The following is a 15,679-nucleotide window of genomic DNA, read 5'->3' on the forward strand; positions in this document are numbered from 1 at the left end:
ACGGGGAGGTCATTCCATGCATCCATCACCTTCCTTAGAATTACACCTTCATCACATGTCCCCTCATTCCAGAGCTGCTTTTCAACTGGAAAAGACTCACTTCCTGTGTATTTATGCCATGGAAGTACTGAAATGACTCTTCCACCTTTCTTCCAAAGTATATACTGAGGTCTTTAAGTTCACCCCCATAAACTGTATGACGAAGACCACTGACCATTTAAGCAGCCCTCTGTAGACCAACTCCACCAGGGCCGTGACAGGGCAAATGAGGTTTTACGTGGATAAGGGTAAGGTGATGCCTGTCGGTAACAAAAATCTTATATACAAATACAGGATGTCCGGTGCAGTACTCGGAGAGACCCCCCCAGAAAAGAGACTTGGGAGTACTGATCGACAAGTCGATGAAGCCATCCGCGCAATGTGCGGCGGCGGCGAAAAGGGCGAACAGAATGCTAGGAATGATGAAAAAGGGGATCATGAACAGATCGGAGAAGGTTATCATGCCGCTGTACCGGCCAGGGTACGCCCCCCACCTGGAATACTGTGTCCAGCACTGGTCGCCGTACATGAAGAAGGACACGGTACTACTCGAAAGGGTCCAGATAAGAGCGACTAAAATGGCTAAGGGGCTGGAGGAGTTGCTGTACAGTGAGAGATTAGAGAAACTGGGCCTCTTCTCCCTTGAAAAAAGGAGACAGAGAGGGGACATGATAGAAACATTCAAGATACTGAAGGGAATAGACTTAGTAGATAAAGCCAGTTTGTTCACCCTCTCCAAGGTAGAGAGAACGAGAGAGCACTCTCTAAAGTTGAAAGGGGATAGATTCCATACGAAAGTAAGGAAGTTCTTCTTCACCCAGAGAGTGGTGGAGAACTGGAACGTTCTTCCAGAGGCTGTTATAAGGGGAAACACCCTCCAGGGACTCAAGACAAAGTAGATAAAGACAGGTTGTTCACCCTCTCCAAGGTAGGGAGAACGAGAGGGCACTCTCTAAAGTTGAAAGGGGATAGATTCCATACGAACGTAAGGAAGTTCTTCTTCACCTAGAGAGTGGTGGAGAACTGGAACGTTCTTCCGGAGTTTGTTATAGGGAAAAACACCCTCCAAGAATTCAAGACAAAGTTAGACAAGTTCCTGCTGAACCAGAATGTACCCAGTTAGCACGCTGGTCTTTGACCTAAGGGGCCAGTGCGGGAGCGGACTGCTGGGCACGATGGACCACTGGTCTGACCCGGCAGCGGCAATTCTTATGTTCTTATGACTATCCTGAGCTGGGAATGCACCCCGAGCTTCTATCCTGACCATTGCATTACAGCCGAGCAGAGAAAGCAATAGGCAGGGCACAATTTTGAAGCCCCTACCTCCCATGTGCCCTGTGAAGTCGCACTGCCCACACATGGCTTCTTATGACCCTGAACTCCATCCTACTTGTAACTTCTTTAAAGGTATAGTGTCCAGAATTTTACACAATACTCCACTGGAGACATATATAGGGTTACTAGACGTCCGGAATTACCCAGACACGTCCTCTTTTGTCCGGGTTTTTAAAAGCGTTGAGATTGGGACCGCGTCTGGAATTCATCCACACATGTGCGGATGTGATGTGGAGATGTCACACACATGTGCAGATGCCCTCCAGGTGTGGCCATGAAGAGACGGGGTTTGTGTGGGCCGGAGTTACGGGAGGGGGGGGGCAGAATCAGGCAGGGCTGGGAGCAGAATGGGGCGGGGCTGGGGGGGCGGAACGAGACGGGGGCCGGGGGCAGGGCGACTGAGAAAATATCGAGTCGAGCTCCTTTCTGGCTGAAGACCCGGTATACAAAGCTAAGTTTTAGTTTAGTTTAGAAAACGGGGTTTACACGTGGCGTCGTAAACGACGCGACGGACTGAAGGGATTGTAAGGAGATTTTGCTGAGATGAGCGAAGTGGTCTAGAAATAGAATAGGAAAGTAACAATCTATCGATAAAAGCCGTAGAATGTTCTATTTTGGCTCTGAAAGTTAGACGCCATGTTGAGAATCTGCCCCTGTACGACTCCTGCTTTTTTTCTTTCCGGCCATTCTTCTTCAAATGCACTCAAGCATCCTTTCAGGCGTTGCTGTTGCTTTTATATTTATTTTAAAAATCTATTTTCCGCCTACAACCTAGGCAGATTACATTAAAACAGACACCGAATATGTCACATAATCTTCACAACAAAACCACCCGCAACAGGTGACCCTACCACATCATTCCCTCTTCTAAAATTTCAAATATACAGTCTCACAGACATTTCAGTCGAAAAGGAATACCGCGATTTCACATTTCGCTCTAGAAAAAAAGAGCTCGTGCAAATAAGTAAGTTTTCAATTCCTATTTAAAAGATTTTAACTCCCTACATCAGGGCTGCCCAAGCCGGTCCTCGAGATCTACTGGCAAGCCAGGTTTTCAGGATATCCACAATGAATATGCATGAGAGAGATTTGCCTGCACTGCCTTCTTGGTATGCAAATCTCTCTCATGCATATTCATTGTGGATATCCTGAAAACCTGGCCTGCCAGTAGATCTTGAGGACCGGACTTGGGCAGCTCTGTTCTATAATCATAAAGCTCTATGACCTCACAATGCAGGTGTAAAGAGCCTTAGCCAATAGGAAGAGGAGATGCAAATGTTATGAGCCTTAGCCAATAGGGATGCTGCGGATGGGCCATTTGGCCTTTATCTGCCATCATGTTAATATGTTTCTATAACAGGGCTGCCCAAGTCCAGTGCTCGCGATCTCCTGGCAGGCCAGGTTTTCAGGATCTCCACAATGAACATGTATGAGAGTGATTTGCATACCAAGAAGGCAGTGCAGGAAGATCTTTATCATGCATATTCATTGTGGATATCCTGAAAACCTGGCCTGCCAGGAGATCTCGAGGATCGGACTTGGGCAGCCCTGCCCTACCTCATTTCAAATGACCTGGCAACTGGTTCCACAGTCGTGAACCTGCCACACGCACACATCCCTTCGCTACCCTGTACCTCTAACTCCCCCGGTGCGAGCAGCATCACCAACTCGCTGCCTGCATTGGCCTAGGCGCAGGACCCGGAACTGACGTCAGAAGGAGAACCAATGCTGGAGCAAGCAGCAGCTTGGAGTTTCTGCTTGCGCCGATGAAGAAAAAGAGGCACGTGGGGCGGAGGGGGACTGAAGGCACGAGCGCGGCATTGGGAGGAATGGGAAAGAGCGGGTGGGGGGGACGGACAGAGAGGAGGAGGAGGGGTGCCGGCACTCTCACCCCTGCTCCCCCTTAAATGCCTCCGAAGTTAGACGTAGTTTACAGAATCACATGCAGCACCTGTCTGCATGACTAAAATTTATGCCAATTAAAACTAGGCCAAAATACCTGTGCTTAGGTTGTGTGTGTTTCGGACATAGTGTTTTCGCGGTTCGCAAATCGTGGACTCGCTCATTCGCAGTCTGCTCCGACTCCCTCTTCCTGTAGTAAAGTCGGGCTACACCAATCAGGAGCTGCGTGTCAAAGCAGTACTGATTGCTGCAGCCCGACTTTACTACAGGTAGAGGGAGTCGGAGCAGACCGCGAGTGATTTTCTTCACCCGCCAGCGCTCCAGCTGCCCTTTCCTGCCACTCCAGCTGCCCTCTCCTGCCTCCCTTGCCTTTTGATAGGCGAAAAACCGAATTCACGTTTTTTAGAAATTCGCCGGGGTTCCTAGAACGGAACCCCTGCGAATTTTGGGGGAGTACTGCTCAGTCCTGGAGTACCTCTTTGCCAGCGGAGAACAAACAGCGAAGGAGACTCTGCAGTTCAATGCCTTTTATCAAATTTCAAGACCCGACACGATCGTGTTTCGGCCCCAAAAGGGTTTAGGCCTCAGGAGCCTAAACAAACAATTCTATTAGAGAAAATAATGTTCTCCGTGTTCCCAGTTTTCGGGAAGTCGGCCTCTCCTGCTTTCTGGGTACCACTTTGCCAGTCAGGTTTTCAGGATATCCACAATGAATCGGAGTGAGCAAAATCTGCTTATCACGGAGGCAGTGCATTCAAATCAAGCTTGTGCATATTCACTGCAGATATCCTGAAAGCCTGGCCAGCGAGGGGGCACCCCAGGACCGAGTGGAGAAACATCGCTCTGTAAGAGTGTACCAAAGTTTTAGGAATGCCCATCAGCCATCCATACTCCTCCACTAGCCACGCCCACTTTTGAGATCTGCTCACTAGAATTTAAGTGTGACACTTTATTGAATGCGCTTAGAAAGCTGTACATGTAAATTCGAATGAATGCCAATTATTGTATGTTTATTAAAATTTGATACCCCGCAATTTACAATAGATCAATGCGGCTTACAAAACACAAGAAAATTCGTTAAAACACGAAAAGAACGCCATTATCAATAGGAAAAAGACCTAATCAAATATTGAGGCGAGAAAAAGAAAAACATCTCTTTTTGCTGTGGCCTTGTGAATGAAGTGCAGTGGTTAAAGCTGCAACCTCAGCACCCTGAGGCTATGGGTTTAAACCCACACTGCTCCCTTTGACCTTGGGCAAGTCACTTAACCCCCGCCATTGCCCCAGGTAGATTTGATAGATTGTGAGCCCACCAGGGCAGACAGGGAAAAATGCTTAAGTACCTGAATAAATTCATGTGAACCATTCTGAGCTCCCCTGGGAGAACAGTAGAGAAAAATGAATGAGTGAAAAGCTTCAGCCTCTGACCAGAACTGGTATTGTGACATCATAATGCCTCATTCCACCAATGCCTAAGAGCCAACCTCATCAGTGATGTCACAATGTCTGGATTGTCCTATACTTGATCTCTTTTGCTACATTTTGATTTTTAAAGTGGCACAGTGTTTAAAGCTATAGCCTCAGCACCCTGAGGTTGTGGGTTCAAACCCACATGGCTCCTTGTGACCCTGAGTCACTTAATCCCCCCATTGCCTCAGGTACATTAGATAGATTGTGAGCCCCCCGTTCTGAGCTCCCCTGGGAGAACAGTATAGAAAATTGAATAAAAATTTTTTTAAAAAGTCCACTGACAATCTACAAATGACCTCAAATTAAAAAAAAGAGATTTCAACATAGACTTCAGTTTTGGAAATGAAAGTTCACTTTGAATAACTTGTGGAAGGTCGTTCCATAAGAATGGAAATAAAAAGAAAAAAAGCCGGATTTCGAGTTGATTCATAATGAGCCATTTTTGATAAAGGAAGTACCAGTCTCTGAGAATCAACCGACCGTATTGAATGGTTACAGCAGTCGAGTTTGATGGAGTTGAATAATGTAGAGCTTTAAAAGTCAAACAAAGAATTTTAAATTTAGATCGATAATATACAGGCGACCAGTGCAAACTTATCAACAAAGGAGTGACATGATCATACACTTTAGCCTTGAATAGAAGCCTAGCTGCTGAATTTTGAAATGTCTGTAACCTACTTAAGAATGCTCCATTGATACCACAATATATTGAATTGCAGTAATCTAACCTTGATGTTACAAAGGCATGAATTGATGTATGAATGGAGTCAAAACCTATGATCTTACTGACTGAACGAATGCGTCTAAGCCAGTAACGTTAAACAATTAAGTTGTGTGTGTAACTCGAGCAATGCATACAAATCTGTGTGCATAACTTTGGTCAGGTCCTTGGCGAGAGAAATAAAACTCTCTCTTTGGGTTTGGTGAGATATTTTCATGTTATGATTATCCTCCCACAAATTAAAACTATCCTTCCCCTCGCTAAAAGGCATTTCTCACACAGGAAAGCTAGGGACCTCCCTCCACTTCAAAATCACTGAGCTCTGGAACAACCTTACCTCCCCTCTTCAGAACTTGAGCTCTCTCCAAGTTTTCCGCAAACATCTGAAAACTTGGCTTTTCTCAAAAAATGTAAGTCTCCCTCCAACTTAGGAATCAAGGAAACTCTTATATCTTGGCATCCCAAGTCCTCTAAATTTTCTTCACACTTCTACCTCTAACCCTCTGTTGTAGTTCCTTCCTATTTCTCCTACTGTAAACCGCGTCGAGCTCTACGAACGTGGAGATGATGCGGTATACAAACCTAAGGATTAGATTAGATTAGATAGAATAAAATTGCATCCATTTCGCGACCTTAGAATTACAGGGTTCTTAGTGACAATTTTCAGTATTTTTAACTCCGATGACTTCCGGGTTCTTTCTGACATGTAGATGTTACAACACTTGCGAGGATTTATTGCAACTTAACCGTTCCTTCATTTCATAAGAAATTACATGGTTCTATGTACAGAAATTAGTCTATACAAGGTTCTAACTGCGAGCCAACTTTCGGCACAGTTAGAACTATGTAATTCTAAGGTCGCGATTTGTTACTGGACCTGTTGATCCCAGGACATAGTTCTGAAGGACCGATATCCTTTTCTTAAATCAGTAATAGACGCATGATGGTAATAAACGAACAGCCATACCCTGTAAAAGTATTCATACCTTTCCACATTTTTCTTATTCTGTTGTCTAGAAATACAATTCCAACAAGAAGAGATGTCAAATCCAACCGAATGGTCAGAAATCTTTTAGTTGTAGTTTGTATCAAAGTTTTAAAACGAGCAACGTTCCGAAAGACAACGTCCCGACTAGGATCCGAGTTTCGGCGATACCATCGCCTTCCTCAGGGGACAAGTTGTGAACTTGCAAAGTGCTGCAGTCTGCGCGGGTGAACTTGCTAAACGCGACGCACTGTCCACGTAAATGCGTCTTTTTGGATGAAGAGACGCTGACGCGATTACATGGACAGTGCATAGCGTTTAGCAAGTTCACCCACGCAGACTGCAGCACTTTGCAAGTTCACAACTTGTCCCCTGAGGAAGGCGATGGTATCGCCGAAACTCGGATCCTAGTCGGGACGTTGTCTTTCGGAACGTTGCTCGTTTTAAAACTTTGATACAAACTACAACTAAAGGATTTCTGACCATTCGGTTGGATTTGACATCTCCGGTGCCTCTTGTTGGATTTGCTTTGCTTTGAGGCTTGGCACCTTCTTTCCCCTTCCCCATAGAAATACAATTCAAAATGGCCCTTTTACTAAGCTGTGATAACATGGCAACATAGTTCATCACAGCAGATAAAGGCCTGAACAAAACATTCAGTCTGCCCAACATTATACATTCATGTTTAAATTGTCTTTTCTTTAATATTTCTGGGCAATAGACCCTAGAAATCCCCCTGGTACTGTCACCCCACAACCTCAAATTATGCCCTCTAGTTTTACCATTTTCTCTTCTCTGGAAAATATTTGGTTCTATATTAATACCTTTCAAGTATTTAAACGTCTGTATCATATCTCCCCTGTCCTGTAGCTTAAAATAGGCATCCTGTGATAACTGCCAAATCAGTGTGTGCTAAGTAATATATATATATATATATATATATATATATTTATTTTTTATTTTTCTTTGGGGAGTATGTTTGAAGGCAGAGAATAGACATTCCTGCACTGGGCCAGGGAAGACATCAATGTGAACTCCACTAATATGGAACATGAGACTTTACGGTAGATGTCCTGCAAACAACGGGATGGTTGGATAGGATGGAGTGAGTTTGGACGGCAGCTTCAGCATTTGGAACCTAGGCCAATACCAGGTGGACTTTATAGTCTAAGACCCAGAAATAGCAAAGAAGAGACAAGTTAATCCAGGGGTAGGGAACTTCGGTCCTCGAGAGCCGTATTCCAGTCGGGTTTTCAGGATTTCCCCCAATGAATATGCATTGAAAGCAGTGCATGCAAATAGATCTCATGCATATTCATTGGGGAAATCCTGAAAACCCGACTGGAATACGGCTCTCGAGGACCGGAGTTCTCTACCCCTGAGTTAATCTAATCATGTATTTTTAATGGGTATAACTAATGGGCAGATTGGATGGACCGTTCAGGTCTTTATCTACCATCATTTACTGTGATACTATGTTACCTGCCAGAAACCCAAAGAGTAGCAGAGCTGAGATTGTGATGTCATAATGCCTTATTCCACCAATGCCTAAGAGCCAACCTCAGCAGTGATGTCACAATGGCTGGATTAGATGGCAACTTCAGCGTTTGGAACCTAGGCCAAAACCAGGTGGACTTTACAGTCTAAGACCCAGAAATAGCAAAGAAGAGAGAAGTTAATCCAGGGGTAGGGAACTCCGATCCTCGAGAGCCGTATTCCAGTCGGGTTTTCAGGATTTCCCAGATGAATATGCATTGAAAGCAATGCATGCAAATAGATCTCATGCATATTCACTGGGGAAATCCTGAAAACCTGACGAATATGGCTCTCGAGGACCGGAGTTCCCTACCCCTGAGTTAATCTAATCATATATTTTTAATGGGTATAACTAATGGGCAGATTGGATGGACCGTTCAGGTCTTTATCTACCATCATTTACTATGATACTATGTTACCTGCCAGAAACCCAAAGAGTAGCAACATTCCAGAGCTGAGACTGTGATGTCATAATGCCTCATTCCACCAATGCCTAAGAGCCAACCTCAGCAGTGATGTCACAATGGCTGGATTAGATGGCAACTTCAGCATTTGGAACCTAGGCCAATACCAGGTGGACTTTACAGTCTAAGACCCAGAAATAGCAAAGAAGAGACAAGTTCATTTAATCATGTATTTTTTTAAATGAGTATCACTTATGAGCCATTCAGGTCTTTATCTGCCGTCATTTACTATGTTAATTAGTTAGTGTATCTACATAATTGTGTGCTGATTAGCACAGGATTAGCATATGAGCCCTTCCCACTTACCAAATGGCTGGTGGTAAGTTTTTAATGGCCATGCACTAATGGCAATATTAGTGCATGGCGGTTAATTTACTAATTTTTTTAATGGAAAACTGGCCATTTTACTGCCGCGTTAAAATTTTTCTTAGCATGCAGGAAAAACCTTTTTATCATAGCTTAGTAAAAGGACTCCAAAATGTACCTGGAGGTTTATTTCACAGATCTATACATTCTGCATTACATATTCAACAGGAAAGAACAATGGCCTAAAAATTCAAAAGCTAATAAAGTATAAGAAACCCAAAACCCTTGAATGAATAAGTCGTCACACCTTTTATCATAGCAAAAGTAGCATAGCCTAATTTCCAAGCATGACTGTAACAAGCAGTGGTACCCGGGGGGTGCCCCTCTCTCGCATTCTTTTCCGCCCCCTGCTTGATGCCCGTGTCAGCGTCAGCTCTCCCTCTGATGTCACTTCCTAGACACGGGACCTGGAAGTGACGTCAGAGAGAGCCGACGCTGGCGTGAGCAGCAGCTTGGAGTTGCTGCTCGTGCCGGTGAAAACTAGAGGTATGGGGAGGAAGTTAAGGTACACACGTGGCGGGGGGCGGAGAGGAGGGCTGGTGCTGGCGGCCCCCACTAAGACGTTGCCTGAGGTAGACCATCCCACCCACCCCTTACTATGCCACTAGTAACAAGCCTAATATTATAGCATCTGTTCTGATTTAAATACTAGTGAATGATGAATCAAGATATTTCTGTTGTATGAGATGAATTTGAAGTAAAGGTCTAAACATGGCAAACATAGATCTGCCAAAAAAAGTACAATTTGAGGGAACATTTCAGTGTGTTTAAACATCGCTAGAGGAGCCACTCAAATCCATCATTCTAATGTGAAAACTGTTTTACTATTAATTATTTCTATAGTGCTACCAGATGTTTTGCACTAGGAAGTTACTGCCTTCGTCAAGATTGATCAGAAGCTATGGAATTAAGTAAAAAACTAAGACAGGTTACAGTGAGGCCTAAGATTCCTTCAAAAGAACTAAGGGTCTGATATTCAAAGAAAGCAGAACTCCTGATGTTCCTAAATCTGTGTTCTATTTTTAGCCAAACTTAGGAACTCAAGTGGTCAGCTGAAAATCTTAATTTAGGTGCCAAAAATTATGCTCATATATGTAGGCCTGCCAGATGTCTGGGAATGCCTAGACATGTCCTGTTTATAGAGGACTGTCCGGAATGCCCAGACAGATTTTCAAACCCTGGTAGTTTGTCTGGGTTTCCCAAGCTTGGGGCCACGTCTGAAGGGCCTCCGAGCATGCTCAGATACAACAGGATGACGTGCGATGTCTTTGCTTCGCAGCAGCGCATGCTCGGAGACCACCCAGGAAAGCAGATGAGAGGGTGGGGTGAGGGCAGGAATGTGTGAGGCCACTTGCCTTCTTTTCTTCGAGACAAAATCTGATAACCCCAGGCCTGCCACTCATTTGCCTATACTTACAAACCCAGTGCTGAAATATCAGCGCTAAGTTCAAATGTTTATTTACTACTCTAAATCCACTCCTATTGCCACATAATTTTTATGCTTGTAAATTTAGAAGTTTAGCAAAATTTAAGCACGCAACCTTGGTAAATTTTCATATACGCCAGTTTAGGAGTATAAATACTTTAATGATTGGGTCCCACAATTTCAAGATTACTTCACAAAAAGGGTTGTATCAGATGGTGGCAAGAAGGGAGCTACTGCTGAAGGGAAGCCCTTTGTCCGGGTTTTGAAAAGCTTCCGACGTCGGGACGGCATCCGCGAATGCACGGATGCAACGCGAGATGTCACGTGCACGCACTCGACTTCATCACATCACATCTGCGCATGCGCGGATGCCGTCCCGACGTACGAATGGTTTTGGAGTTATGGGGGTTGAGACTGGGGGGCGGGACAGGCCGGGACGTGGGCAGAACTGGGGGGTGGGGCCATGAGTCCAGATTTTCCTGACGGGAAAATCTGGTAACCCTACATGAGTCCAATACAACATCTGTGGCAAGACTTGAAGACTGCAGTCCAGAAAAGATTCCCAGCCAATGAGGTGCAGGGTTTACCCATTGATATTGGTAGACTTCGTAGACCTTTATCCCAAATAACTCATGGCTGTTACAGCTGTAAAAGAAGCTTCCACGTGACTTCTTGGATAGTTCTATCATCAATGTTTCATGCAACGAGTGTGGTGTATGTTGTGTAGTTAAGTGACGCAAACCTATAATATTTTTTAGACAGCAAAATGTGAAAAATGTATAAGGGAGACTTTTGAATGACACCGCATATCAAAACCTCCAGAGGGGTACCTACTCCATTCACGGGACCTCCTTCCATATCAACACAATGTGCAAAATGTGGAGGTCCATTACCTTTTCCAAGCAATACAGTAAAAGTCCAGACTGAAGGACAGGAGCAGAAGGTACCAGCGAAATACCGTGGATTGATAAAACTGATTCAAGGACTTAGCCAGGGCCTAGGTGAGGCCTAGACAGAGCAGCACTGCTGAGCCTGTAAGCAAGATGGGTGCAGATGCTGTTTCCATGGTAACTAGTGGACCAAATCCATTAGAGCTTCTAATAATAACTAACCTTCAGCATTAAATCTGTTGTTTTTTTTTTTTCTCTCCATATCTTAAGGGGTATTTACCGAGTAATATATAATTAGAACAAAAATTCTGGAACCAAGTCATCAAAACGCCCTAGCAGATGCCTACAATTTGCAAAGCAGCACAAATTCAGAAATTTCTCCGTTTTATAGTTCACATGGCAGGCGTAAATAGCTCAGAATAAATTGGGTAAAACAGGAATACAAGTGATTTTATTATTTCTAGTGATAAGCAGAGACAGACAGAACAGAAGTGGGGAGTCTTTGCATAATAAAAAACCATTAACATCGCCGTATTTTCCAGTTGGGGAGGTTTTAAATACTTTTAAAGCAAAAAACAACAACAACAGTATTTTAAAGAGTTTAGAACTAAACTGCCACTCTTATGGTTTTTTTTTTTTTTTACAGAAATAAGGGATCCTTTAACTAAGGCGTGCTAACCGACTTAGCTCGTGCTAAATGCTAAGGTGCATATTAATTATATTCGAAATCGGTTAGCGCACCTTATTAAAAGGACCCCTAAATAATTTGTATAAATATATATATATATATAAACAACCAGATCTGAATAAGAGACCAAATATATATACAGCTGCCCCCCACACACAAAATTTCCTTGTTTTAAAAAGTGCAATCAATCATTTCTTCAGAAATAAGCCTCTTTTGCACATGTGTATCATTATTTTTGGTTTTCCCCTGAAAAGGGCATTAACTTCACAGAGAAAAACACATCCCACCATCACGACAGTTTCAGTCATTAACCAAGAAAAAAAAACACCCAAACGAAAGGAGCCCAGTTTTTAAAAGCATTGTTTCCAAACCTTAAATAATAATAATAATAATGTTGAATGGAGAAGAGAGAAAAATCAACACACAGATATAATTATGGGAAAAAAGCCCAGGAAACCATTTCTCCCCCACTGTAGCTGCCTGTCACAGCATCTTATGAAACTGAAGGGGGCGGAAGGGGAGGGGGCACCGGCACTAGTCAATGAGCAGATTAAAATTTCATACCGGATTGCTGCATGCAGTCGGTACTACTTCCCAATTACTATGTTTCGGGAGAGGGGAGGGCGAGGGGGGGAGGTGTATTCCCATTTTAACACAATGCAAACATCTTTAGAATGCATCGGTTTATTGCACAGCAGATCGAAAGCTAGAAAACAAACACTTGGCCAGAGCCGGACTGCAGAGATCCGTCAACCCTTATTGAAAGAAGCACAGTTTAATGATTTCCGCCCATTTTATTCTTGTTGATTTTTTTTTTTTTTTTTTCCCAGCTTGGACTTACCATGTCTGAACTGAGCTGGGCTAAAATGGCGAAGGTGGAGAGCCGATCACAGGAACATTTAGTTCGGAATGAATCGAACGGGACTGTACGGCAGCCTCGGAAGGACCAAGCACCAAGCTGAGAAGATCTAAGGGGGGGGGGGAGGGAGGGAGGGAGAGGGGGGAGAATGAAAACCAGGGGGAAGGGGAGGAGAGGTAAAGAAAAATTGAGGGGGGGGAGGAAATCAACACACACCGTGAGAATCAAAGAAATCAACACCCATTGCAAAATCTCAAAACATCAAAAGAAGGGATGGGTTGAAATGCTGAAGGAGATTTTTTTTTTTTTTATAAATCCAGGCTGGGAAAACAGAGTTGCTGGGTGGGAGGGGAGGGGGATTTGGATGCGTCATATAGTGAAATGTGCAAAAGCACATCGGACACAAACATATCCACACAGACAGGAGATGAACACATACATCTTTTTCTGGGGCATGAGGGAACCACAGCAGCAAAGGGACAATTGATATAGGTTTAAATATAGATTGGATCTAGACAAAAAAAAGTGGAGCATCCATCACCATCCTTGCGTTCAATGCATGCAAATGAGAATTACTAGTACTTGTTCTGTTCGAACTCCTCCCCTGGGCACTCGCCCCAGCACAATTTTTTTTTTGCCTAGAGGGCACAGCCACAGGGAAGCCAAAAGCGACAGGATTGGAAAAGGGGTCAGCACCAGGGACAACACCAAAAAAGTCGATTAAGACTTACGATGTATCAGGAAAACTCATAGAGCAAAACAAAAGGACCACCCAGGCAGTAGGAGTTTCATCAAGGGAGGAGAGTGCAATGAATTTCCATCAACGATTAAAATATGCTTCCGCAAGATTACAAGATGAAAACTTTGATTATGGTTTTTCTTCTCTGAACTTATATTTAGGTTTAATAATAATAATAATAATAGCAGTTTATATACCGCAGGACCGTGAAGTTCTATGCGGTTTACAATGGTTAAAAGATGTTACAAATTAAGTAGAATAAACAACATAAGAACATAAGAAGGTGCCTCCGCTGAGGCACACCAGAGGTCCATCTCGCCCGGCAGTCCGCTCTCGCGGCGGCCCATCAGGCCCACTGCCTGAACAGTGGTCTCTGTCTAATTTTACAAATTACCTCTAATCCTATCCCTCTAACCTTACCTCTACTCTTATCTGTACCCCTCAATCCCTTTGTCCTCCAGGTACCTGTCCAGACCTTCCTTGAAGCCCTGTAGCGTGCTTCTGCCTATCACATCCTCCGGTAGCGCGTTCCATGTATCCACCACCCTCTGGGTGAAAAAGAACTTCCTGGCATTTGTTCTAAACCTTTCCCCTCTCAATTTCTCTGAGTGCCCCCTTGTACTTGTGGTTCCCCATAATTTGAAAAATCTGTCCCTGTCCACTTTTTTTAGAAGCTCGTTATTAACAGCGCTAGAGATCAGTTATTGTGGAGTAGGATTGTACAGGTTGGTTTAAGGACTCCTTTTACAAAGGTGCGCTAGCATTTTTCGCGCACGCTAGCTGATAAATTACCGCCTGCTTAAAAGGAGGCAATAGCGGCTAGCACACGCGCAAAAAACGCTAGCGCGCCTTTGTAAAAGGAGCCCTAAGTTTCACATTTAAAACCATAATTGTCCCGTGTTTTTTATCATATTAGCGTCATCTGTCACTCTTCTCATTTTATCCGTAGTTTCTCATAAATCCTTTTCAACTCATATGATATTCATTTTTCCAAATCGGAGGAGGTTGTGACGGAGACCACCATTCGGGGGTTCAAGGGCAAGTTGGATGCACACCTTCTTGCGAATCACATTGAGGGATACGGGTAAACAAGGTATTCATCAGGGAACACCTAGCTTAGCCTCCGCGTGCGCGGGTCGCCGGTCTAGATGGACCTAAGGTCTGATCCGGTGAAGGCATTTCTTATGTTCTTATGTTTATACATATTGTTATGTTCTTTCTTGGCTGTTTATTGGATTCCTGACAAAGCCAATGTCGAGTCTACACCACTTAACCTCTACACATCATAAGGTGTTTTATAATATACGTTTTTAACTTGGAGGTTTCTGAATCATCCGGGGTTTTTTTTATTTTATTTTGGTCATGCCCAGTTTTTCTGCCACTTTTAGGGCTCCTTTTAGTAAGGTGCGCTAGCGTTTTTAGCGCACGCAGGAAATTACCGTGCGCTACACCGCGCGCTACGCTTCTAGCATTAACGCCAGCTCAATGCTGGCGTTAAGGTCTAGCGCGCGCTATTCCGTGCGTTAAAGCCCTAACGCGGTTTAGTAAAAGGAGCCCTTAGTGTTCTGTGGAAATTACATGGTTTTCTTTCTTTTTTTTTTTTTCTGTAGTCTGCAAAATTACAGAAATGATGCTTAAAATTGAAAATAAGAAAACAGACTTACAAGCATGCTCTCATTTAAGTAGTGATTTTCCCTGTTCGCTGATTTTCCGAAAGAACTGAACTGATTTGTTTTATTTGTTGTAAAATTTTTATGTATGTAATATTTTTGTAAACCGTTTTGGTCTAAAACGGTAGAGAAATTTTTAAAATAACTAAATAAACATAAGAATAGACTTACTGGATCAGACCAATGGTCCATTTAGTCCAGTATCCTGTCTTCACGGAGGCTAATCCAAGTAACAAGTACCTGGCACCCAAATATTAGGAGCATTCCATGCCACAAATCCAGCTGTGGCTTCTCCCATGCCTGTCTCAACAGCAGTTTATGGACTTTTCCTCCAGGAACTTGTCCAAACTTTTTTTTTTAAACCCGCTACATTAACAGCTCTTACCACATCCTCTGGCAACTCATTCCAGACCTTAAGTATTCTCTTAGTGAAAAAAAAAATTTCCTCCTATTGGTTTTATCCATTGTAAGATAATCTCTCAGTCTCTGTATTAGTCTCCTTATTAAATGAAGCTTAACGAAAACCCGAGATAACACTACTTTAATGTGTGGCTTAAATGATAGCATGGAGTCTAACAAGACACCCAGA

The 15,679-nt window shown here is 43.6% G+C and overlaps 1 protein-coding gene across 5 annotated transcripts in view; it reads right to left on the reverse strand.

The window, feature by feature from the left end:
* Nucleotides 1-15,679, reverse strand: part of ADGRB1 (adhesion G protein-coupled receptor B1) — a 525,063-nt gene that overhangs the window by 170,524 nt on the left and 338,860 nt on the right. For all 5 annotated transcript variants that reach the window (XM_033935216.1, XM_033935215.1, XM_033935214.1 and 2 more), the window contains exon 17: nucleotides 12,664-12,790. In XM_033935216.1, coding sequence (XP_033791107.1) covers nucleotides 12,664-12,790 — 127 coding nt within the window. The remainder of the gene's footprint in view (nucleotides 1-12,663; nucleotides 12,791-15,679) is intronic.

The sequence above is a fragment of the Geotrypetes seraphini genome, chromosome 2, assembly GCF_902459505.1.
Source record: "Geotrypetes seraphini chromosome 2, aGeoSer1.1, whole genome shotgun sequence".
Lineage (NCBI taxonomy): Eukaryota > Metazoa > Chordata > Amphibia > Gymnophiona > Dermophiidae > Geotrypetes > Geotrypetes seraphini.